The sequence below is a fragment of the Balaenoptera physalus genome, assembly GCF_965194825.1.
Source record: "Balaenoptera physalus genome assembly, chromosome: 16".
Taxonomy (NCBI): domain Eukaryota; kingdom Metazoa; phylum Chordata; class Mammalia; order Artiodactyla; family Balaenopteridae; genus Balaenoptera; species Balaenoptera physalus.
The window spans coordinates 88938272-88962056 of NC_138898.1; the positions used below are offsets into that span (position 1 = coordinate 88938272).

The window sequence follows — 23785 nt, forward strand, 5'->3', positions numbered from 1 at the left end:
CACAGGCTTCAGTAGCTGTGGCACGTGGGCTCAATAGTTGTGGCTCGTGGGCTCTAGAGCGCAGGCTCAGTAGTTGCGGCGCATGGGCCTAGTTGCTCCGCAGCATGCAGGACCTTCCCGGACCAGGGCTGGAACCCGTGTCACCTGCATTGGCAGGTGGATACTTTTTTTTTTTTAATAATTTTTTTTAAAATTTATTTTCTTTATTTATTTTTGACTGGGTTGGGTCTTCGTTGCTGCGTGCGGGCTTTCTCTAGTTGTGGCCAGTGGGGGCTACTCTTCATTGTGGTGTGTGGGCTTCTCATTGCAGTGGCTTCTCTTGTTGCGCAGCACGGGCTCTAGGTGCGCGGGCTTCAGTAGTTGTGGCGCACAGGCTCAGTAGTTGTAGCTCACGGGCTCTAGAGCGCAGGCTCAGTAGTTGTGGCGCACGGGCTTAGTTGCTCTGAGTCATGTGGGATCTTCCCAGACCAGGGCTCGAACCTGTGTCCCCTGCATTGGCAGGCGGATTCTTAACCACTGAGCCTCCAGGGCAGCCCCAGCTGCATGTTTTTGACCCCTTGACGTACACTCTGGTTTCATCCTTCCAGCAGCCCCACACAGTTTTTACCCCTTTTTAAAAATAATTAATTAATTAATTAATTAATTTTTTGGCTGTGTTGGGTCTTCGTTGCTGCGTGCGGGCTTTCTCTAGTTGCAGCGAGCAGGGGCTACTCTTCGTTGCGGTGCGTGGGCTTCTCACTGCGGTGGCTTCTCTTGTTGCAGAGCACAGACTTTAGGCGCGTGGGCTTCAGTAGTTGTGGCATGAGGGCTCAGTAGATGTGGCTCTCAGGCTCTAGAGCACAGGCTCTGGCGTTGTGGTGCATTGGCTTAGCTGCTCCACGGCATGTGGGATCTTCCCGGACCAGGGCTCGAACCCGTGTCCCCTGCATTGGCAGGCGGATTCTTAACCACTGTGCCACCAGGGAAGTCCTCACCCCCATTTTACAGGTGAGAAAACTGAGGCCCTTTGCAAGTAAAGTGACTTGCCCAGAGTCCCAGAGATGGCAGATATGGCCCCTCTTGCCATCTTTCCCTGGCTGTGTGTGACCTTGGGCATGTCCCCTCACCCCTCTGCGCTTCACCTGGATTTGGGGAAACATCAAGGCCCCTGCCTCATGGGGCAGTTAATGGGGAGTGAGCAGGACAGGGCCTGCCTCCTAGAGGCTCATGAAGGGCATCTGGGCATGTAGGGACAGTCGGTCCCAGCCGGGGGCTCACCACCTCACCTCATCCAGGTAAGCATGGCCCTGCATGAACGTGAGTGAGCTGCATGCTCCCCATACCCCGGGCAGGTCCCCAACCTCGACTGTCAGCTTTGCTACCCACAACTTAAAACATCATGATGAAAGCTGCCCTTCCTACCTCTTGGGGTCGCCATGGGGACAAAATCAAATTATAGAACATCAGAAAAATGAAAGAGTATCACAGACACATAGGTTATTATTCTCATTACTATTATTATAATTATTCGTATAGCTCTAGTATTCCTAATACAAACTTCTACTTGGCCAGAGACAGACAGAAATCTGAAATCTGAGGCTACAGTTTGTTTTGGAGCCTCCTGGGCCCTTTCATAATGTAGAGCCATCTGCTGAAACATCAGACATGGCCCTCCCCTCTCCCACTCCCCCACCCTCTATAGCTCCCCATTACCACTGCGGACAAAGTCCCAGCTCCTGAGTTCACGCTAGTCCTCTGAGAACACACCCACCCCAGGCATCCTGGGCGCCAGCAAATCTCCAGACTTGGGAAGCACTTTCCCACCTCCTGGCTGAGTTCCAAGGCTACATTCTTGCTGTGTGGCCCTGCATCTCGCTTTCCTTCTCGGGGCCAAGGTTGAGGCTGACTAGGAGAGGAAGGGGCACCTGACAGCTTTGGGGGAGGGCAGCACAGAGGCCCTGCAGCTGTCACCTGTTGCAGAGTTCTAGTTCCTTGTTTCCAACCAGTTCTTTGGTGAGTGTCATGGTACCCCCAGTGCTGGACCCCAGAGGCTGACCCCGTAAACTTGCGTCTGCAGGGTGTCCAACTTCCAGGAGGGCCTGTTTCTTGCCCTTTTGGGCTCCAGAACCCAAGCTTAACCCAGCTATTCGAGCCTAGCTCTGACCCTGCCTACCTCAGTCTCCCCACCTGTACAATGGGACCTGAATTCAAGGCCCAGTACATTCCTTCCAAGGGGTAAGGACTCACAGCCCCCGCTGAGCTGTGCTAAGAGGGCTCCACCAACCCCATGCCCACCCCAATCCTGCTCACCCAGTTGGGGTCTTTCTCAGCTGGGGCCTCCATGTACTCTACTGAGTGTTGGCCAGAACAAAAATGGTGTTGAGCCCAGATCTCCCCATTAAGGTTTCTATGGACTCAATTTCCAAAGTTCCCAGCCACATCAGATGTTTGCAGTTCTCCCAACATACCTTCTTTCAAGCCCTCTCTAAATTGTCTCCTTTGTGAACTCCTATTCATACTTCAAAGCCCAGCCAAAAAGACCCCTCCTGTGGAAAGCCTTGCTTGATCCTCAGGCTGGGTTGCTCTTCCTCCAGTTCAGCTCCTCACATGTTCAGGATATCAAACAGTTGTTTTCCCTGGGGACTTCTGGAGAACAAGGATGAGTCTGACCTGTGAGTGATATCAGACACTGGGTGAGTCAGCTGCAGCCCAGAGACCTGAGGACTTCCTGTGACACCCACCCTCCCATACACCCCTCCCGTCAACATCCGCTGGAAGGTGTGAGCCCTGAGTTGGCCGAACCCCTTCCTCCCCAGGCCTGTTCCTCATCAGCTTTGGCAGTCCTGGAACATCATTCCTGCTAGGGCTGTGCCCACACCCTCCTGGCACAGGGCGCTCACACCCTTGAGAGCCAGCACATCCATTCCTGCGACCTCTGTCCCTTCTGTAGAGAACTGGGTCCATCCATCCATCTTCCCTTCCTCCCTTCCTCCCTCCCTCCCTCCCTCCCTTCCTTCCATCAGATGATAGAAGCCCAAAGCTGGGGTTTCCCTGGTGGCGCAGTGGTTAAGAATCCATCTGCCAATGCAGGGGACATAGGCTTGAGCCCTGGTCCGGGAAGATCCCACAAGCCGCGGAGCAACTAGGCCCATGCGCCACAACTACTGAGCCTGCGCTCTAGAGCCCGTGAGCCACAACTACTGAGCCTGCGTGCTGCAACTACTGAAGCCCGCGCACCTAGAGCTCATACGCCACAACAAGAGAAGCCCCCGCAGTGAGAAGCCTGTGCACCGCAACAAAGAGTAGCCCCCGCTCGCCACAACTAGAGAATGCCCGCATGCAGCAACAAAGACCCAAAAAAAGAAAAAAAAAGAAGCCCAAAACTGTACTGACTATACACCCTGAGGTGGGGATCCCACAGTGATCAAAACAGATGTGGTCCCTGCCTGTGCAGCATGGAGGGAGAGAATAAACCTATGATAACACAGATACATCCAATAATCGGCTGTGACGAGCATGACAAAGAAGTGCAAGAGTCACAAGAACCCTGCCCTTGTCTAGGGATCCCAGAGGGCTTCCTGGACCAGGTGATGTTTACACCGAGCCCTGAAGGATAAGCAGAACTGAAAGAAGCAGAAAGGATGTGTGTGGGGAGATGGGTCCATTATAGACAGACAGAACAGCAAGTGCAAAGGCCCTGAGGCAGGCGGGAATTTGGTGCTCTAAGGGCTAGAGGCCAGCTTGTCTGGAGTGTAGAGTGAGGCTGGCGGGAGTGGGGGGCGGTGGGACTGGCAGCCACACTCCCAAACTAGCCGCCGTCTAGGCAAGTACGCACATTATCATTGTGCAGCTACTTGAATTGCCACAAACTGAACACTCACACGTACCCAGCACCCAGATCAAGAGACATGTCCAGGTCCCAGAAGCCTCCATCACATCCTTTCCAGTCGGTTCTCCCCAAAGGGCACCGTTGTCCTGACTTCTGCACACAGATTCGCTCCCCTGTCCTTGAACTCTGTGAACACAGGATCATAGAGAATCTGTTCTTGCGTGTGAAGTGGGATCTCACTGTGGTTTGCATTTGCATTTCCCGGATGACCCGTGATGTCGAGCCTCTTTTTATCTTTCCTGGCGATGTGGAGATTTGGGTGGCCTCTTGTTTAAAATACCCCTTCATGGGAATTCCCTGGTGGTCTAGTGGTTAGGACCCCGCACTTTCACTGCCGTGGCCTGGGTTCAATCCCTAGTCGGGGAACTGAGATCCCACAAGCCTTGTGGCATGGCTAAAAAAATAAAAATAAATAAAATGCCCCTTCAGGTCTTTTTCTCATTCCTCTCCCTGCCTTTCCCCTCTCTTTCTTGCCCAAAGGCTATGCCGGTATTCTCTGGTGGAAGAATAATCCAGAAGGAGATGAAGGCTCTCTCCACCCTGCAACCCACCCCTCTTGGGCCCTGCTCTGTGTGTGACAGGCCCGGAGACCAGGGAGACGCACAGCGCTGTACCTGTGCACACACGTCCCCTGTTGGAGCCCCCGCCCTTCCTGTAGCCCCCCAGTAAGCCTGGGACGGACCAGATGTGGTACACGGCCTTCCTGTCACAGAGACACGGCACGCCTGGCCCAAGTCGCCAGCAATGGCCACCCTGTACTGGCTCCGAGCAGGCCCGGCTCCAATGTGTCTGTTCGCTCACCTGTCCCCTCCCTACAGCTCTGCGATGTAGGTGAGTGAGTTTGCCGAGGCCACCAATGCACAACCTGCTCAGCTGTGTCCCCAGAGTGGAGATTTCAGAGCTGGACACATAACTTTCCACCCACTTCTGCAGTCCCCTGCCTATGTATCTGGGAACCAGGATGACCCAGCCTGGGCCCTGCCCTCCAGGGTCCCCCCACCCACAGAGAGGGAGCAACTAGGGGCAGACAGGAGGCCCCCTGAGCCAGGCCCTTTGATGGACCTGGAGTCCTTCTGACTCAGGGAGGGATGAGGGACCAGGCCCTCATCCTGGTCAGATGCAAGTCAGCAGGGCTGCGTTTGGCCAGACCTGGACCACCAGGCCGGTGTGTGCTTCCTGCCAGAAGGAGCAGGTCCTGCACGGCTTCTGGGCTGTCCCAGCAGGTCGGCCTGCTCAGGCTGTGTTCAGAGCCATCTCGGCTGAGGGGAGCGGGGTCCTGCACCCATCCTGGACAGACCAGCCTGGTTCTCCCGGCAGAAATCTTAGCATCCTCCGTGCCGTCCTGGCAGCACACAAAATGCGAAGCCCCAGCCCTCCAGGCCTGGGCTCTGGCTTGCCCCATGTGCTGTGTGATGCTGGGTGAGACTCTGCCCATCTCTGGGCCTTGGTTTTCCCTTTGGTAAGTAGGCAGGTGATGGCCACCTTCCAGGCTGTCTGTGACAAGCCCCTGAAAGGTCCAGGAGGCCCACCCAGATGGCACGATCCACACTCGGTCTTGCTGCCCCTGGTGGGCTCAGAGATGCTGAGTCCCTTTCCGAGGACATCCAGGGGTGAGTGATAGAACTGAGTCCTACTTAACACAGAGCCTGAAAGTGGATCAGAAAAGGAAAGACCAGGGTCCCCAAAAGACGGGACGCCGAGCTGACCATTCTGTGGGGCCTCGCGGCGGGAAGAGGGTGCCATGTTCTTTCCTGGGGTCCCCAGCTGCTCTGGGGCTCCCTTCACTCTGGCTTAGCTAAGAGGGCACAGCATGCAGCCCCCTGGTCCTGTGCACAGTGGGTTTATCGCTGAGTCCTACCTGGGTCTGGACCAACGCCCCAGCCTGGCCACTACGTGTGTTCTGAGTCATAGGTGTGGGCACACGTGTTCTCAGGAGCACCTGTGTGCCCCCAGTGCTAGGGGTCTCAGCAGCCCGGGTGACTCAGACAGCCCAAATTACTCACTGGGGACCTGGGAAATGGAGGGAGCAGGGCCCCTCTGGGGAGGGGGAACCCTGGTTATTGCCCCCGGTCCCCAATAGGGGCTGCTGTGCCAGGGGAAACCCCTTCCCCGCCTGACTCATCACACCCAAGCCTGAGATGGGGCTTCTCTGGGCTCGTACAGAACCAGTCTCATGGGGTCAGGACTGTGTCCCAGTAGACAGTGCAGGCCAAGGTGGGGAGCTGGTCCCCTGTCTCCCCGGCAGCTGGCACAGGGCTGGGCGTAGGGGAGACATCAGGAAGCTCAGGCCACCGGGCCGGCTCAGGTTCCTGGCCAGCCCAGCCGGCGGCTGAGATTTCTGGCCGAGGAGCCTGGTTACGCGGCTGCGCGGCCCAGCTGATTGGGTTTCCACTTGGATGGGCCCCAGGCCCCAGGCTGGAGAAGCCAGCGCCAGCTCCGGAGGGCCCCACGGGGGGCCCCAGGTGCGCCCCACGGCCAAGCAGGGAGCCCGCTCTGCGCTGCCCACTGGCCACCCTGAGCCTCGGGTTGCCCACCTGAGAACAGCAGCCCCCTGGAGGCTCAGGGACTCAGGGGGCCCCCTTGAGACTGGCTGTGGGCCTTCGCCCTGCTCCAGCCCAGACTCCTGGGTTCCGGTAATCAGTAATCGATTCTCCGCTCTCACTGATCTCAGTTGGCTCTTCTGAGAAATGGGGAGATTCCTGCTTGGCCGGCAGGGGTGCGGTGAGCTTTCCGTGTGCGCAGGTGGGTCTCGGCTCTGCTTCCCGCGGGCCCTTGGGGACTCTGCCTTCCCTGTCCTCTCTGGATGCAGATGCGGGCTTCACCCTGAGGTAGCTGAGCCTGAGGCTCCTGAGTCACCTCCGCCCCGCCCACCCGCCTGCACTTTCCCAACACCTCCCTTCCCCCTTCCTGTTCCCCTTTCACTTCCTCTGGCCCCTCCAGCTGGGGAGCTGTACCTCCGCTCCCCCAGCTCCCGCAGCTCCTAGGGCATTTCGGAGCCCCTGGTTCAGCCAGGAAGGGAGCAGGAACAAGGCCACCCTGCCAGGAAGGGGCTGAGCCCACACCAGTGACCCTGAGTGCCTGGGATGGGAGACCCCATGTCACTGACTGCTCCTGGTCCCCCTGGGGCCAGATGCCCCCCTGCCCCTTTCCACAGCCTGGGGACAGAGGCCTGAGGCGCAGGGTCCCCGTGGCCTCCTGTCTGTGCCATTCCCGTGGGCGTGTTTGCCAACACTCTGGGGCGTCAGGCCCAGGAGCTCCGGAACCCTGCTTGGCCTGAACTTGAAATCGCTGCTGACCCCACCCCACTTGGCCCAACCTGTCCCCCAGCTTCTCGGGCCTCTGTCTGGAGAACCAGAGGAACCTGGCCTCTGAGGGCTCCGAGTCACCAGGTCACCACCCACTCCCGGTGGGCTGAGGTGGGCCCAGGTGAGGAGTGGACCTCAAAGGCCGCCTGGGACCACAACTGGGGCGGGGGGCATGAGGCCAGATGCCCCCAGTCTGCCTGAACGGCTGTCAGGCCCCAAGGGGCCTCTCCCTCTCAGCACTCAGGGTCTGCCTGGGTCACCTCGGTTTCCCATCTGGAGAACGGGGACAACCAGCCCTCCCAGCAGAAGGGTCCAGGATCGGCAGAAGGGGCTCAGCTGGGTGTGTGTAGCGGGGGAAGCCCAGGGAAACTTACGTCTATTTCTCAAAAATTCAATCAAATAAGCGAGGCTGGGAACTCCCCAGGAGGGTGGCGTTTCTCTGGGTGCCCTGGGGGACAGGAAGAGAGAGGGTAGTTTTTAAGGATTTTTAAAAACACTCCCAAGAAGTGTTGGAAGTTCCCAGTTTCTCCGGGGCAGGGATCCCCCTTGGGCGGATAACTCTATCAGGGAGGAGGGGAGGCCCAGGGCAGGCTGAGGGGCTGGAGGCTGCCCAGTGACAGCCCTGGGAGAGACTCTGGCTAGAGGCCGGGCCAGGATGGGGACCAAGGCCCTGGCTGATGCCCAGGAGAGCACACAGGGCCCAGCCCATCCTTCCCGCCTCCGGGGCCCCCTTCAGCTGGCTGGGCACCTCCTCAGAGGGCCTTCCCTGACTCCCTCCTTCCCGAGAAAATCCGCTGCTTTCCTTCTTGGGCATCAGCACTTGTTCTCTTTTGCTCTCTTGTTTGAGGTCTGTCTCAGGGATCACACCTGCTTTATTCAGTGTGTTGTCTGGTGCTGTTCTTCTCTGGAAGCACGTCTGGCTGGTCGGTGCTAGTGTGTGGGATGCAGGAGCAGTGTGATCCAGGATGTTGAGCTCCTGCCTGTGCTCTTGCTGTGTAATCCTGGCTGGGTCAATTCCCCTCTCTGGGCAGGAAAGCTTACTGCTGTTATGGTAGAGGAGGGAGGAAGTCATAGCAGACTTCCTGGAGGGGGCAGCCCAAGAGCTGGCCCTGAAGGCTGAGGAGAAGTTGGGCAGGAGGCAGAGGCACCCCAAGCCCAGTCCCTCCCAGGACCTTAGCAATCCAGAAGTCCAGAATTGCCTCTTGAGACCATCCTGGGAGCAGGGGACGAGGGCAGGCGAAAGAGGTGGTGACAGCGTGCAGGCTTGGGGCCTCAGGACCCCCTGTTGTGTAACCAAGGGCCGGTGGCTGTCTTCTCTGGGCCTCAGGAGATAAGCACTGAGGACAGAGGTGGGACCCAAGAACTTAGACTTTGGAACAGCCTTTGGTCCCAGTCCCTGAGCACACTTCACACTGCAGGGGACACTTTACCCAGGGAGGGGCAGTGAGAGGCCTCCAGGCCCTACACCTGGAATCCCTCACACCGGACTCCGAGCCCTTTTCCAGTCTGGCCTCAGTTTCCTCATCTGTAGCAAGGGGTGTATTTGCTAGAATGCTGCTCATCAGTTGCTCCTCACTGAGGACCTGCAGTGCGCAGGGGCTCTGCCCTCCTGGAGCCAACAGTCTAAGGTCTTCCTAAGGTCTCCTCCCCTTCTCTGTCCTGCCTCAGTTTCTTCCTCTGAAAAATGGAGCTTGGGTTCCCCGCGGGTCAGGGCAGCAGTGGGGCCCGAACACCCAGAGCAAGGTGGCTGGGTGGCCAGTTCTGGAGGAAGGCGGGGAGTGGTCCTTTGCTATGGGCTGTAAAGGTCCCCTGGCCTGGAGGCCTCGCAGGGAGGGGAACCGCAAGAGGAAAAAAAAAAAAAGCACCAGAAACGCAAGTGAAGTCCCCATTGGCTGAGCCGGCTAAGGGCCCCGGGGGCTGTGTGCCTGCCCGGGTGACAGCTCTGAAAACTCCCTGCAAGGGCAAAGTTCTCGAGAGCGAGAGCAAAGAACCTGTTCACTTCCTCTCCGGAGGTCTCCTCCCTCTTCCTCTGGCCCCTCCACTTCCTCTTTTCCTCCTCTGGCTGGCTGTCTCTCTTCAGCTCCTCCTATCCCCCTAGGCCTGCGGCCCCTAACCCCCAACCCTCCATCTTCCCAGGGTCCTTTCTCAGGGCCTAGGACACCCAAGTGGTCACTTATTCATTCAACAGATCAGAGCCCTGGGGAGGGTACGGTGGGCAGAGGTGGACGGGTCAGAGACCCGAAAGGGCTCACAGACTGGTTGGGGAGGCCCAGTTATAAATGCCGGCCCTGTGCAGTGGACTTTGGTGGGAGGGGGATACACTGCAGATGCCAAAGGACTCTTAAGGAGGGGCCTTCTGGGATGGGCCTTGAAGGATGCATAGGAGACTACCCAGCTGCTGCCTGCCCCTCGGCCGGCCCCTGGTTGAGAAGCGGCGAGGTGGCAGCACAGGCCCTGCTTGGAGACCAGCCTTGCTCTCCATCCCATGTAGCTGCCTGGAGCCACCCGAGTCTCCCACGCCTTGCCCTGCAGCCCTGGTCCCAGTCTGTCCGGCACCCACCAGGCTTAGTGAACAGCCAGGAGCTGCCCTCATCAACCAGCAGCAAAGAGGGTCACCCCCCCCCACCCCCCAACCCCCCACCACAGCTCCTGAATCACAGGGTTGGCAGGTCCCAGGGTGGCTGGCCGGACGCCCGTGAATGAGACACACAAGGCCAGGGACAGGGCAGTCCGGCCCCTGGGAAGCAGGGAGTGGACGGGCTGGGAACATTTGCCCAGGCCCGGGGCGGGGCTGGGGGAGCCACCGAGAGCAGATCCCTGGGAACGCTGGCAGGTGGCTCTGAGCCCGTGCGCTCTGCTGCGCGCTGGGAGACGGTCACCCTTTCTACCTGTTTGTGGCCTCTGCAACCTTCAAAGAGCCCTGCCACCACTAGCCTCCTGCAGTGGGCTGGACCAAGCTGCCTCTGCCCTGGCCAGATTCCACCTCCATATATGGACTAATCTTTTGCTGGTTTCAACACACGCTCAGTGAGCACCTACTATGTGTTGCAAAGCCCTGGGCAGACCTGGGGTGCCTGGACACAGACCACGGGCGACAGGCCAGGGCCCCTACCTGGACCACCCTTCCCGTTTTCCCTTGTGTGAAAATTCAGCTTGCCACCACCTCCGAGAGGATGCATGCTCCTCCAGGTTGGGCCAGATGCCCCTCTGGGGGTTCCATGGCCTCTGGGTTTCCTTTTACCACACAGTGACCACTGTCGGCCACCCTCTGGGTGGCAGGCTCTCCCTGCCGGCCCGGCACTTCTCAGAGCAGGGAACCCCCCAGAACACTGTGGAGCACCCAGGTCTGCCCCAGGGTTTGGTGGAGAGACCCAGGGCAGGAGCAGGTACTGTGGGAGGGTCTTCTCCGAGGGCAGCTGGCCTTCAGCCACTGTCACCGCCGCTCTACCCCCTCACCCTCACTCCTCTCTGGCACACTGAGTGTCCTTCCCCAGTCCTTGGTGGCCTCCAGATGGTCCAGGAGGGCAGTTCAGCTGTGGCTGCACATGACGGACAGACGATGGACGGTGGGCCCCGGGCCCCAGAAGTGTGATGAACGGTCCTGCCTGCCTGCGCCCAGCAGTGGCCGGCAGCTGCCCGGGTCGCCGGCCAACAGCCCAGGCTTGGCCTTGGCTGGGCGTGACCAGGCAGCTCCGAGGCAGCCCAGCTCCATGGGAACAGTTTCTCTGCTCCAGAGCCCACCACTCCCCAGGTCTGCAGCAGGGGAGATTTGGAGCCCTCCTCACAGGGAACTTCTAGCTGCTGGCCCCTGGGGGCCGGCCCTGTCCCTGGGGACTGTGGTCTTGAAGCCCCTGTTAAATGGCCACCAGCCCCCCTGACTCCCCCATGAAACACCATGGTCCTCAGCCCCAGGTCTCTGAGTAGTAATGTGCCCCTTAGCAAACGGAGAATCCCACTCAGCAAGCTCAGCACCCCCAGTCAGAGGCCCCCCTGTAACCCAGGCTTTCTGGGCACTGGAGCTAATGTGGGCAAAGGGGGTGACTCGCTGCCCACCCCTCCCCCCACAACTGTTCCTTAAGTATGCGCCCACAGCAAGCAGGCACCCTCGCATCTGTGCTGACCCTTGCCCACCGGGTCGCTCACTGCTCTGGGGCATCCACACCCGGAGGGTCCCGGTGTGGGGGGACCCGGAGAAGCAGGCAGGCCGGGTGCAGGCCTGGCCACGCGGGGCCGGACCGGGCACTGCTCAGCGGGGCGGCGGCCCAGGGCTCGCACCCCCCGACCCGCGGGCCCAGCACCCAAAGCCAAAACTCTCTCCCTCCTCTTCCTCAATCTCGCTCTCGCTCTCTCCCAGTCCATCGCTCTCTCTCTTTTTTTTTTTTTTTTTTTTGCAAAAGGAGGGGAGAGGGGGTAAAAAAATGCTGCACTGTGCGGCGAGGCCGGTGAGTGAGCGGCGCGGGGCCAATCAGCGCTGGCCGTTTCGAAAGTTGCCTTTTATGGCTCGAGCGGCCGCGGCGGCGCCCTATAAAACCCGGCGGCGCGACGCGCAGCCACAGCCGAGACCGCGTCCACTCCGCCAGCACAGGCCCCTCGCCCTCGCCGCTCCGCCTTCGCCGCCGGTCTACACCGCCACCAGGTAGGGCCCCGCGCCGGCCGGGCCGCTGATGCGCTGGGCCCGCGCCTCCTCCGGGCAGGCAGCCCCGCGATCCCGGCCCCGTGGACAGCCTCCCGGCTGCGGGGAGTGAACTCATGCGCTCCTAGCTCGGGGCCGGAGCTGCGCTCGGGGCGCGCTCCCAGAATGTTTCCGTCGGGACCGGGGCGGCCGCGGGTCTTTGTCCGAGCGGGCGGCTCGCTCCGCCGGCGGGACGGCGGGGCAGCGGGGCGGCGAGGCGGCGAGGCGGGAGGGTGGGTGGGCGCGGCGGGGCAGCAGGGCCGGGTGGGGGCTGGGGACACCAGTGCGCGTGCGTGTGCGCGTTAGGCTCGGGAAGCGAGGGCGGGGCGGCCGGCCGGAAGGGGTGGGGTCGCCGCGGCGCGAGAGGGCCTGCGCGCACTTCCTTCTCGCGCCGCCGGCTCCCGCGGGTGTGGCCGCTGCGCGTTCGCCGGGTGGTGTTTTTTGGGCGGGGCGGGGCCGGCGCCCGGTGTTGGGGGGCGGAGGCCTGGCTTCCTGCCGCGAGCGGCGGGGCCGCCTCCAACCCGCGTTTGCCTTTTATGGTAATAACGCGGCCGGCCGGCTTCCTTTGTCCCGAATCTGGGCGCGCGCCGGCGCCCCCTGGCGGCTCGAAGGCGCGGTGCGCCGGAAGTGGGTAGGGCGGGGGCGGCCGCACGGCTCATGGTCCTGGTCTCCCCGCAGTTCGCCATGGATGACGATATTGCTGCGCTTGTGGTCGACAACGGCTCCGGCATGTGCAAGGCCGGCTTCGCGGGTGACGATGCTCCCCGGGCCGTCTTCCCCTCCATCGTGGGGCGCCCCCGGCACCAGGTAAGGCGCCCGCCTCGGGTCTGACTTGGTGGGTGGGGCTCCCCTCTCGGGAGCAGGCGGAGGGAGGAAGGGGGGAGGCCTTCGTCTTTCTGGGTGAGGGTCGGTGGGGCAGTGCCTGAGCTGAAGGCGCCTTGCTCCTCCCTCCGCAGGGCGTGATGGTGGGCATGGGCCAGAAGGACTCCTATGTGGGTGATGAGGCCCAGAGCAAGAGAGGCATCCTGACCCTCAAGTACCCCATCGAACACGGCATCGTCACCAACTGGGACGACATGGAGAAGATCTGGCACCACACCTTCTACAACGAGCTGCGTGTGGCCCCCGAGGAGCACCCCGTTCTGCTGACCGAGGCCCCCCTGAACCCCAAGGCCAACCGTGAGAAGATGACCCAGGTCAGTGGCCCGCCGGCCTCGCCTGGGCGCCCCCCTGCACCTCGTTTCTTGCCCTTCTTTGCCACGCCCTTTCTCACTTGTTCTTTCTTCTGCCATTTTCCTAGGACTTTCTTCTCTGACCTGAGTCTCCTTTGGAACTCTGCAGGTTCTATTTGCTTTTTCCCAGATGGAATCTTTTTCTTGTGTTTGCTTTTCTGACTAGGTGTTGAAAGCATAAAGTGCTGTGGGTGTAGGTACTAACACTGGCTCGTGTGACAAAGCCGACGAGGCTGCTATAAAGTGGCCTTGGCGTGTGTATTCAGTAGGTGCACAATAGATCTGAAGTGAATCCCCGTCCTGGGAGCCCCAGCACACTTAGTCATGTTCCTTGCACTCTTTGCATGTCTTTGCAATCTTTTTTTAATCTTTGCCCAGTCTGGCCTGACTGCTCCTGGTGGCTTCCCAGGTGTGACATGGTCCATCTCTCTGTGCAGATCATGTTCGAGACCTTCAACACCCCAGCCATGTACGTGGCCATCCAGGCTGTGCTGTCCTTGTACGCCTCTGGCCGCACCACTGGCATCGTGATGGACTCCGGTGATGGGGTCACCCACACGGTGCCTATCTACGAGGGGTACGCCCTACCCCATGCCATCCTGCGTCTGGACCTGGCTGGCCGGGACCTGACGGACTACCTCATGAAGATCCTCACGGAGCGTGGCTACAGCTTCACCACCACGGCCGAGCGGGAAATCGTACGTGACATCAAGGAGAAGCTCTGCTACGTCGCCCTGGACTTCGAGCAGGAGATGGCCACCGCGGCCTCCAGCTCCTCCCTGGAGAAGAGCTACGAGCTGCCCGATGGTCAGGTCATCACCATTGGCAACGAGCGGTTCCGCTGCCCTGAGGCTCTCTTCCAGCCTTCCTTCCTGGGTGAGTAAGGAGGTCTCATGCCCGCCCCACACGAAGGTCACTCTGGTCACACTGGAAGCTAAGTCTGGCTTCTCTTTCTCCTCAGGCATGGAATCCTGTGGCATCCACGAAACTACCTTCAATTCCATCATGAAGTGTGACGTCGACATCCGCAAGGACCTCTACGCCAACACGGTGCTGTCTGGCGGGACCACCATGTACCCAGGCATCGCCGACAGGATGCAGAAGGAGATCACCGCCCTGGCTCCCAGCACGATGAAGATCAAGGTGAGTGCCTGGCCTGAGCTGGCCTGGGCGCCTGGGGGGTGCAGATGAGCGTGGTGGTTGTCAAGGCATCCGCCTTGCTGTAGGCCCCTGGTGTACCAGGGCTGGGCCGGCCGGAGCCCTCACTGCCCCTTCTCTCCCCAGATCATCGCCCCGCCCGAGCGCAAGTACTCCGTGTGGATCGGCGGCTCCATCCTGGCCTCGCTGTCCACCTTCCAGCAGATGTGGATCAGCAAGCAGGAGTACGACGAGTCCGGCCCCTCCATCGTCCACCGCAAATGCTTCTAGGCGGACTGTTAGTTGCGTTACACCCTTTTCTTGACAAAACCTAACTTGTGCAGAAAACGAGATGAGATTGGCATGGCTTTATTTGTTTTTTTTGTTTTTTTTTTTTTTTTTGTCTTTTTTGATTTTTTTTTTGCGCTTGACTCAGGATTTAAAAACTGGAACGGTGAAGGTGACAGCAGTCGGTTGGATGGAGCATCCCCAAAGTTCTACAATGTGGCCGAGGACTTTGATTGTACATTGTTCTTTTTTTTTTTTTTTTTTTTTTTAATAGTCATTCCAAATATCGTGAGATGCATTGTTACAGGAAGTCCCTTGCCTTCCCAAAAACCGCCCCACTTCTCCCTTAGGAGAAGGGCCAGTCCTCGCCCGAGTCCACATAGGGGAGGGTGATAGCATTGCTTTTGTGTAAATTATGTACTCCACAATTTTTTTTTTTAATCTTTGCCTTAATACTTGTTCTTTTTGTTTGTTTTATTTTGAATGGTCAGCCATCGTGGCCCCCTTTTTTGTCCCCCAACTTGAGATGTATGAAGGCTTTTGGTCCCCCTGGGAGCGGGTTGAGGTGCGGAGGTAGCCAGGGCTTACCTGTACACTGACTTGAGACCAGTTCAATAAAGTGCACACCTTAAAGAAACACGTGGCTTGTGGCTGGCGTTGTTGGATGGTGGGGAGAAGGCTGGGGCACTGGGGGTGCTCTGAGGCGCCGCTCACCCTGAAGGGTCTGGGGAGTGGTGTTATGTGGAGGAGTTAGGGATTCTGGCCTTTCATCCTGTGTAAGTGAATTCCCTGCCTGGCCCTTGTTCCCCTGTATTTCTCGCTGGGTTCTGAGGTCCAGATGCTGGGAGAGTGGGGAGCTAGGGAGTTGTGGTCCCTGTACCCACCTCGCAGAACTGGGTGGGGACCTTCGTCCCTGTGAGTGCTGCTTCCTCACTGTCCTCTTGGGATAGTGGGGTCTCCCAGGCCACAGGCTTTGTCCTCACCTTCCCTTCAGTACCTGGGGAGAGCCAGGGGCTCTGAGGTTGAGGGTAGGGTCTCAAACTTAACACCTGCCCACTCACCTGGAGTGACCCCCATAGAAGGGACAGCGCCACCCATCCGAGGCCTGTGGGCAAGGGGATGCGGGGTCGGCAGAGATGGCCCTATTTGTCTCTGGCTGGGGGCATGGCTGAGGCCTGCATCCTTCTGACCGGAGGGTGGACACCATCCTTTATTCTTCTGACCAGAGGGTGGACGCCATCCTTTATTCTTGGTGCCCAGTTTCAAGTGCAGATCTGGCCCAGTTCTCCCAAGAACCTTCCCCGGGAAGCAGCCTGGAGTGCGGGATCAGTTTGGGACTCTTCTCCAAGCCTGGCTGGCCTCCACTCTGCTAGAAGTTGTGGTTGACATGGAGGGAAAGTGGGTGAGACTTCTCCCACACCGCCAGAGGTAGTGAGACACGGAAACTGGCCCCCAAGTCGATCCAGATTTGAGGCCTTGGGGGGCCCCCTCCCCTCCATGAACCTGGGGCTCCCCCAGGGTTCCGCTGGGGACGGTGGGAGCTGTGGCCCGCGAGGATGGGGTGACCCACCGCCTCCCATCTTAGGGACAGTGCAGACCCTCAGAAAGGCACCTTTTGTGCAGCATCTTGGGGGTGTGTGGTGGGAAGAGGGCTGTCCGACCTCCTGATGGCTTCAAAAACCAAAGGGGAGCCCGCGGTCCCCGGGCTAACCTGGGCAGATTTTCCTAGGTCAGTACATGAAACAGCATGGCGGGTGCAGAATGTGCCATCTGGAAGGTGTCCTGTTCCCCAGGGCGCTGCCCTCTATCACCTGGCCCAGGCGAAGAGCACGGAGGATGCTTCGCCCTGACCCTGTGCAGTCTTAGAGGCCCGGGAACCAGGAAGGGAAGCCCCTCCCCGGTCAGCTCCAGCTCTTTTGGTCTAATTCAGGGATGGTGGTGAGCCCTGGGCTCTGGGAGCTGCAAGTAAGTTTCCACCGATAAGAGTTGAGTACCTACTCTGTGCTGATGTCTTGGACACAGACCCTGCACTGGAGAAGCTGTCAGTCTGGAGACTCCCCTCTCTCCCTCCCTCCCTTTCTCTCTTCCTCCCTTCCTCCCTCACACTATTTGTGCTAGGCATTGCACCGCACTATGGGATGCAGTGGAGAAGAAATCAGGTGTGTTTCCTGCCCTCACGAGGTGCCCAGCTTACTGGGCAAGACAGAATAAATAGGAATGTACCAGTACCAGTGGTGATAATGAGAAGAAGAAAGAGTAGCAGCTGAGTGTCGGTCTGGGAAAAATGGAGACATTCATCATGTTGATGCGTGATGGTGTCACGGGTGTAGACATACATCAAAGCTCATCAAACTACCTCAGTGAAGCTGAAAAAAAACTAAGAAATAGAGGTTAAAAAAAAGGAAAAAAAGCAATCATCATTTTGCCCTTTTCCAACAAATAAGGTAATAAAGGATCATAAACCTGGCTGATGGGGGAATGGGGGTATCCGTGGCTCTTGATCAGGAGGCTTCTTCGGACGGCTTCCTGTGGGAGGGATGCGGGAGCTGGCCAGTCAGTAGTCGCCTGGGCAGGTGGAAGTGTGGGCGTGCATTTCTCAGGCAGAGGCCCTGATTGACTGAGGACAGAGGCCCGGGGATGAATGGGAGGGTGGATGGGGCTATGTGTCTTTTCTATGTGGCCCTGGGAAGTCACGTTACTGTCCACATGCCCATCTGAGAAATGGGAATGTCAGTAATAGCTGGAGGGGTGCTGTGAGCCGGTGCTCCCTCAGTCTTTTCCTTTGAAAGGAGACACACATTTGACCCTTTAGGTGCTGCTCCTTTCCTCCCGGGGCCACAGCTGGGCTGATCATCTGGGCTAAGCCAGAGGGTGCTGCATTACCTGCCGCCTTCCTCTCAGCACCCATTTTACAGATTAGGAAACTGAGGCTCAGGGAGGACAGGTGCGCTGGCCCCAGGTTACCCACCTTATAAGTGAGGAAGCTGGAATTTGACCCTAATACCTGTGAAGCCCAACAGAGCAACAGGCCAGAAAAGGCAAGGTTCAGCCCAACACAACCATCCTTTACAGAACTTTGGCTTTTGCACTCTGACCCTCGAGCCACCTCTGCCCTGGGCCAGGAGGCTCCTTGCTTTCTCAGGTGGCTGGCTCCCCCATGAGGCCGCTCTGACCACCTGAGGTTCACCTTCTTAAGGAGCTGAAACCATCTCTCGCTGGAATGTCCCTCCTCTGTGAAGCACCCCCTGCCTGGATGGAACTCCACCCTAACAGGTGCCCTGAGAGGAGGGGAGTCTTGGCAAGTGCGGGGGCTCAGAACCCTGGGTGGTTCCTTTCATCCTGACGTGTCTTCCTGGATCCCAGCAGTGAGGACACAGGGAGGACGCTTGGATCCTCTGCGGGCCAGTTGTCTTCTCTGGGGGGACCTGGGGCTGTGAGGCAGCTCTGAGGGGCCAGTGGCAGGATTGGAACACACCCTCTAGCCTGGAATCACCCAAGGGACTCGGGAGCTGGGATCATTCAGAGCCACGGTTGGCGCCTTCATTCACTCATTCACCTTAGTCATCATTCAACTTAACATTTCAAGCAGCCCCACAGTTCTAGAGGGAGGGAGTTCTGCAGTAGTATTGCGACATTGTCCCTGCCCTCACAGGGCTGCCAGTATTTTTTTTTTTTTTTTCCCACTGCATCACACGGCTTGTGGGATTTTAGTTCTCCAACCAGGATCCAATCTGGGCCCTCGGCAGTAAAAGCATGGAGCCCTAACCACGGGACTGCTAGGGAATTCCCAGGGCTTCCAATCTTGCTGCACTGTCCCCTAGGGGGCCACAAGCCACACATGGCTATTTATATTTAGATTAATTACAAGAATTCAGTTCTTCAGTTGCACAAGTCACATTTCAAGTGCCCATTGGACAGCACAGGTATGGAACATTCTCAACCTTGTAGAAAATTCTAGTGGATGGCATTAGACTGGTGGGAGGACAGATGTGGACCAAAAACTCATACTGATGGCTCTTAATTATCCACTGGGATAAATGCCTTCAAGAAATACTTGGAGGAACGGTGACAGAGAATAATGGAACAGTGACCTGGTCGGGGGGAGGGGAAGGTTTTCTGTGGAAGGGATGTTGAGAAATGAGTCAGAGTTGGGGTGAGAGCCACCTGACAGAGGCAACAGCACAGGCAAAGGCAGAGGGAGCGCCTTCAGGAGTGAGCAGGTCAGATATACATATTTCAAAAGTAATAAAATTTAATTTTTAGAGCAGTTTTAGGTTCACAGCAAAATTGAGAGGAAGGTACTGAGATTTCCCATACATCCCGGGCTTGCATAACCTCCTCCACCATCAACATCCCGGCTAGAGCCAGAGAGCAGAGCAGAGCAGTACATTTGTTACCCCTGATGAAACCTACATTGACACATCGTATCACCCGTAATTTACATTGGAGTTCACCCTTGGTGTTTACATTGTATGGGTTTGAACAGGCATCCACCATTACAGTATCATACAGAGTAGTTTCACTGCCCTGAAAATCCTCTGTGCGCCGCCTATTCCTCCCTGCCCTGGTCTCCCTAAGTCCTGGCAACCGCTGATCTTATTATTATCTCCATAATTTTTGCCTTTTCCAGAACATCATGTAGTTGGGATCATACAGTATGTAGCTTTTTCAGATTGGCTTCTTTCACTCAGTAATATGCAGTTAAGTTTCCTCCATGTCTTTTTTTTTAATTAATTAATTTTTTATTTATTATTATTTAAAAAAATTTATCTATTTATTTATTTATTTATTTTTGGCTGCATTGGGTCTTCGTTGCTGCTCACAGGCTTTCTCTAGTTGTGGCGAGGGGGGCTGCTCTTCGTTGCAGTGTGCGTGCTTCTCATTGCAGTGGCTTCTCTTGTTGCAGAACATGGGCTCTAGGCGTGCGGGCTTCAGTAGTTGTGCCTCGCGGGCTCTAGAGCACAGGCTCAGTAGTTGTGGCGCACGGGCTTAGTTGCTCTGAAGCATGTGGGCTCTTCCCGGGCCAGGGCTTGAACCCGTGTCCCCTGCGTTGGCAGGGGGATTCTTACCACTGCACCACCAGGGAAGTCCCTCCTCCATGTCTTTTCACGGTTTGATAGCCCATTTCTTTCTAGTGTTGAATATTATTCCACGGTTCAGATAGACTACAGTTCATTTATCCATTCACCTACACTTCTCGGTGGATGCTGTGAGGAAGTGTCACCGAAACCTGGAAAGGCTTGTGACAGAGTGAGAGCAGTGAGGCACCGGGGCTGACTCCCCCGCCCCACACGCAGTGATTTCCAACTCAAATGTTCCTCAGAATTGGGGATGCCCAGGAAATGTGAGACTCCTTCCTCATTAGAAAGAGTAAGAGTGGTAGAGGTTACAGCTTCTGTGTATTGAATAGCTCCTCTCTGCTGGATACGTACCTGCATAATCTCATTTAATCAATCATTGATTTGACAAATGTTGATCAAGGGTCTGCTGCAGCCATGCCCTGTTCTAGTGGGGGAGGGAAAATAAACACATCTGCCACAATGAGAAACATAACTGATTATGGCTTATAGGGGAAGAAAAGGAATGGGTCAGGGAGTCAGAAGAACCTGGGCCTGTGTGAAACCCTCAGGTGCCTGCCTGAGTCAGAGTTGGGCTTCACTGTTGAGGTTTTGATAGTAAACAAAAAACAATGGGAACCCCGTTAACACGTGTTTGCCTCAAGTGGTTCCTAACCTTTAACCTAACCATGAGCTCTTTGAGGCAAGGACTGTGCCTGTCCCCATGGTGGTCCGCCCACAGTTGGAGCCATCAGAGTTCTCTGGATACAAACTGGCTCAACCTGGTGAGGTGGGAGGGGAATGAGGCCCAGGGAGAGTTTGATATGAAGCTTGATGTACTGGGTTGAATAGCGTCCCCCAAAGATTCAGGTTCACCTGGAATCTCAGAATGTGACCTTATTTGGAAACAAGATAAATAATAAATTTAAATAAATTTATATTTAAATAAATTAATTAATTAAAATATATTAAAATATATTAAATAAAATATAAAATATATTTTTAAAAAATCAAGGAAGGATTCTTCCCTTGAGTCTTTGGAGGGAGCATGGCCCAGTCAACATCTTCATTTCTTTTTTTTTTTTTAATAAATTTATTTACTTATTTAGTTTTGGCTGCGTTGGGTCTTCATTGCTGCGCAGGGGTTTTCTCTAGTTGCGGAGAGCTGGGGCTACTTTTCATTGCGGCGCACAGGCTTCTCATTGCGGTGGATGGGCTCTAGGCACGTGGGCTTCAGTAGTTGCAGCTCGCGGGCTCTAGAGCGCAGGCTCAGTAGTTGTGGCGCACGGACTTAGTTGCTCCGCGGGCATGTGGGCTCTTCCTGGACCAGGGCTCGAGCCCGTGTTCCCTGCGTTGGCAGGCGGATTCCCAACCACTGCGCCACCAGGGAAGCCTCAACGTCTTCATTTCTGACTTCTAGCATTCATATCCAGTTCTTTCTTTCCCCACAAATTTTTATTAGTAAATGATTTGTAAATGCAGAAGATTACAGGTGAGAGCATATCATCCATACACTAATTTACCCAGAAAATATTTATTCAGCGCCCATGTCAGGGAGCTTTCTAGGTACAGGGCGTTTACAGTTTATTGGGGAGGACAGGAAAAAAAAAAAAAGGTACAGTAGATCAGATAGTGCAAAGAGTTATGGAGAAAAATAACAGAGGACAAGGTTATTTGTTAGGTTAGGTGTGTGTTTGCGAGAATGGGGAGGGGGTGATGCTATTTTCTGCAAGGGGCTCAGGGACCGGCTCTCTGACAGGTGGTTTCTGAACACTGCAGGCACTGGGACCGGCAAATGCAAAGGCCTAGAGTCAGGAGAGTGCTGGGCCGGCAAGAGGGGGCCTGTGTGGCTGGAAAGGGGCGTGCAGAGAGCCGAGGAGCGGGACATGACGTCGGAGAGCAAGTGCAGCCGGGCTGGGATGCCCGCGCTCTACCCAGCCCTACCGGGTCCTTGGCTGCACGCCGCACCCAACATGACGGCCGCGCGGGACCCGCCCGCGGGCTAGCGGAAGTGCGTATCGGCGGGCGCCGGAAGTGGCGAGAGGCCCCGCCCCCTGCCCCGGGTCTCTGTGGAGCCTCGGACGCGCCGGCTTTGAGCATCCCTGGTCAGCCAGGCGGAAGGCCCCGGAGCTCTGGCTCCGGCGGCAGCGGCTCGTCTCGCCCTCGACATGGCCAGTATCGGAGAGGTACGCCAGGCGCCTGTCTCTACTCTCCTCCCTTCCCGCCGGCTTTGGTCCCGCTCGGTCCTCCACACCCCGACTCCTGTTCCCCTGCGTCCTTTCCGTCTCGCTCCCTTTCCCGCTCCATCCTTCCCGTCCTGACCTCTGCTGACTCTGTGCTTCCCATCCTGACCCCCGCCGCCGCGGCCCCGCTCAGTTCTTCCCACTCCGACCCTGGCGTCGGCCTGGCTTGGTCCTTCCTGCCCCGACCCTGGCCTTGGCCTCACCCCGTCCTTCCCATCCCTACCCTGGCCTTGCCCCTTGCCCCTTACCCCTTACCCCATCCGCCATCCCCCATTCTTGACCCATCCCGCCCCCTAGGACCTCATCCTGTATCCGAAGGCATAAGCTCTCCCAACTTTCGGTTGTCCATCCGTTTGCCGGTCCCGCATTCCTGATCGGCAGACTTCTCCCCCTCTCCCGCCTTCCCCAGAGTTTCCAGCTCCTCTAGGTCTCCCAGGCCCTCTTCCCATGCCCCTGTGCCTTGGCTCAGCCCTTGGAGCTCTGAGACGTTCCTCCTCCCTGCCCACTTCCCTTCCCATCCCATCCTGTGTCGCTGAACGTTCGGTTTCAGTCCAGCCCACTTTCCTCTGAGCCTGCTTGTTGTGTGACTTGGGGGGTGGTGGAGGAAAAGCCATTTCACCTGGGGGACTTGTGACTCACCCTGAATTTCCTCCCCAGTGCTCCACAAATCTGGGTCCGACGGAGAAACCCACCGAGTTCCTATAATGGGGTGCAGGGAATTTTCTCTGTAGACCAGGAAATGGGGGATCCGGACAGTGACTAGGGTCTTCCCTTTTGTTGATTCCCAGCTACCTGTTTGTGTACCTGTGTGCACGTGTATTTATACCTGTGGTCCGGGACTCAGGCCGTCGAGCGTACTCCCTAAGCCTTGCGGGCTTGCTCGTGCTCGGGGGAGCAGGAGCGCGTGCGGCGTGAGTGCGTGGGAGGCGGCTGGGGTTGCCGATGGCTGCTCTTCATTTGAAGCGGATTTGGCTCGGAAGTGGCCCCTTGATTGAGGGGGAAGGTGTGGGGCCCACCTGCTCGCTGGTAGTAGGATTGAAGGGCCAGAGAGTACCAGCTCCCTCAGGAAGAATCCTGGGGGTATAGCCTGGCTGCGTTAGAAGATTCCCGTTAGTCGCGTGTGCTTGGGGGGGGGGGCTGTCAGGCACCTTGGTCTTAGGGGTCCTGGCGCAAAGGCCCCTCTGTTCCTTGAATCATATGTCGGGGCCCTGCCCAGTGAGGCCTCTTGTCCCATCGTGAGGGTCTTTTTTTAATAAAATGTGTAGTGATAGCAAGTTTTTAAAATTTTATTTATTTATTTATTTATTTATTTGGCTGTGTTGGGTCTTCGTTTCTGTGTGAGGGCTTTCTCTAGTTGCAGCGAGCGGGGGCCACTCTTCACCGCGGTGCACGGGCCTCTCACTGTCGCGGCCTCTCTTGTTGGGGAGCACAGGCTCCAGATGCGCAGGCTCAGTAGATGCGGCTCACGGGCCCAGTTGCTCCGTGGCATGTGGGATCCTCCCAGACCAGGGCTCGAACCCGTGTCCCCTGCATTGGCAGGCAGATTCCCAACCACTGCGCCACCAGGGAAGCCCCAGTGAGGGTCTTTTGGCTTGAGAGGAGAGAGGGGGGTCTTGCTCTATCCTGGACATGATCAAGGTCCCTTTCTCTGGGACGGTCTAATTATTTTTACAATTTTTTTATTTTTTATAAATTTATTTTTTTATTTTTGGTTGTGTTGGGTCTTCGTTGCTGCATGCGGCCTCTTCTCTAGCTGCGGTGACTGTGGGCTACTGTTCGTTGCGGTGCACGGGCTTCTCATTGCGGTGGCTTCTCGTTGCGGAGCACGGGCTCTAGGCACGCGGGCTTCAGTAGTTGCGGCACGCGGGCTCAGTAGTTGTGGCTCGTGGGCTCTAGAGCGCAGGCTCAGTAGTTGTGGCGCACGGGCTTAGTGGCTCCACGGCATGTGGGATCTTCCCGGACCAGAGCTTGAACCCGTGTCCC

General features: G+C 57.3%; 2 protein-coding genes across 7 annotated transcripts in view; both read left to right on the forward strand.

Annotated features, from left to right (window-relative positions):
• Nucleotides 1-11673: 11673 nt before the first annotated feature.
• ACTB (actin beta) lies at nt 11674-15139 on the forward strand. Of its 2 annotated transcripts, XM_082431614.1 has the most exons (6): nt 11674-11809; nt 12524-12652; nt 12802-13041; nt 13515-13953; nt 14039-14220; nt 14362-15139. In XM_082431614.1, the coding sequence occupies exons 2-6, from the start codon at nt 12530-12532 to the stop codon at nt 14503-14505; spliced, it is 1128 nt and encodes a 375-aa protein (XP_082287740.1). In that variant the 5' UTR covers nt 11674-11809; nt 12524-12529; the 3' UTR covers nt 14506-15139. The 2 variants fall into 2 exon arrangements, with proteins under 2 accessions (XP_082287740.1, XP_082287741.1); XM_082431615.1 differs by lacking the exons at nt 11674-11809; nt 12524-12652 and adding an exon at nt 13146-13186 and having other exon boundaries at nt 12944-13041.
• A 585-nt stretch (nt 15140-15724) lies between these two features.
• FBXL18 (F-box and leucine rich repeat protein 18) overlaps nt 15725-23785 on the forward strand; it is a 50944-nt gene continuing 42883 nt past the window's right edge. For all 5 annotated transcript variants that reach the window (XM_082431577.1, XM_082431580.1, XM_082431579.1 and 2 more), the window contains exon 1: nt 15725-21745. In XM_082431577.1, coding sequence (XP_082287703.1) covers nt 21728-21745 — 18 coding nt within the window. In that variant the 5' untranslated portion in view covers nt 15725-21727. The remainder of the gene's footprint in view (nt 21746-23785) is intronic.

Bases quoted from the DNA above. Each gene is read 5' to 3' on its own strand.
- ACTB (XM_082431614.1), top strand. From the start codon at position 12,530: ATGGATGACGATATTGCTGCGCTTGTGGTCGACAACGGCTCCGGCATG. The intron at 12,653-12,801 runs GTAAGGCGCCCG...CTCCCTCCGCAG, and splicing joins TGGGGCGCCCCCGGCACCAG to GGCGTGATGGTGGGCATGGG. The intron at 14,221-14,361 runs GTGAGTGCCTGG...TTCTCTCCCCAG, and splicing joins CCAGCACGATGAAGATCAAG to ATCATCGCCCCGCCCGAGCG.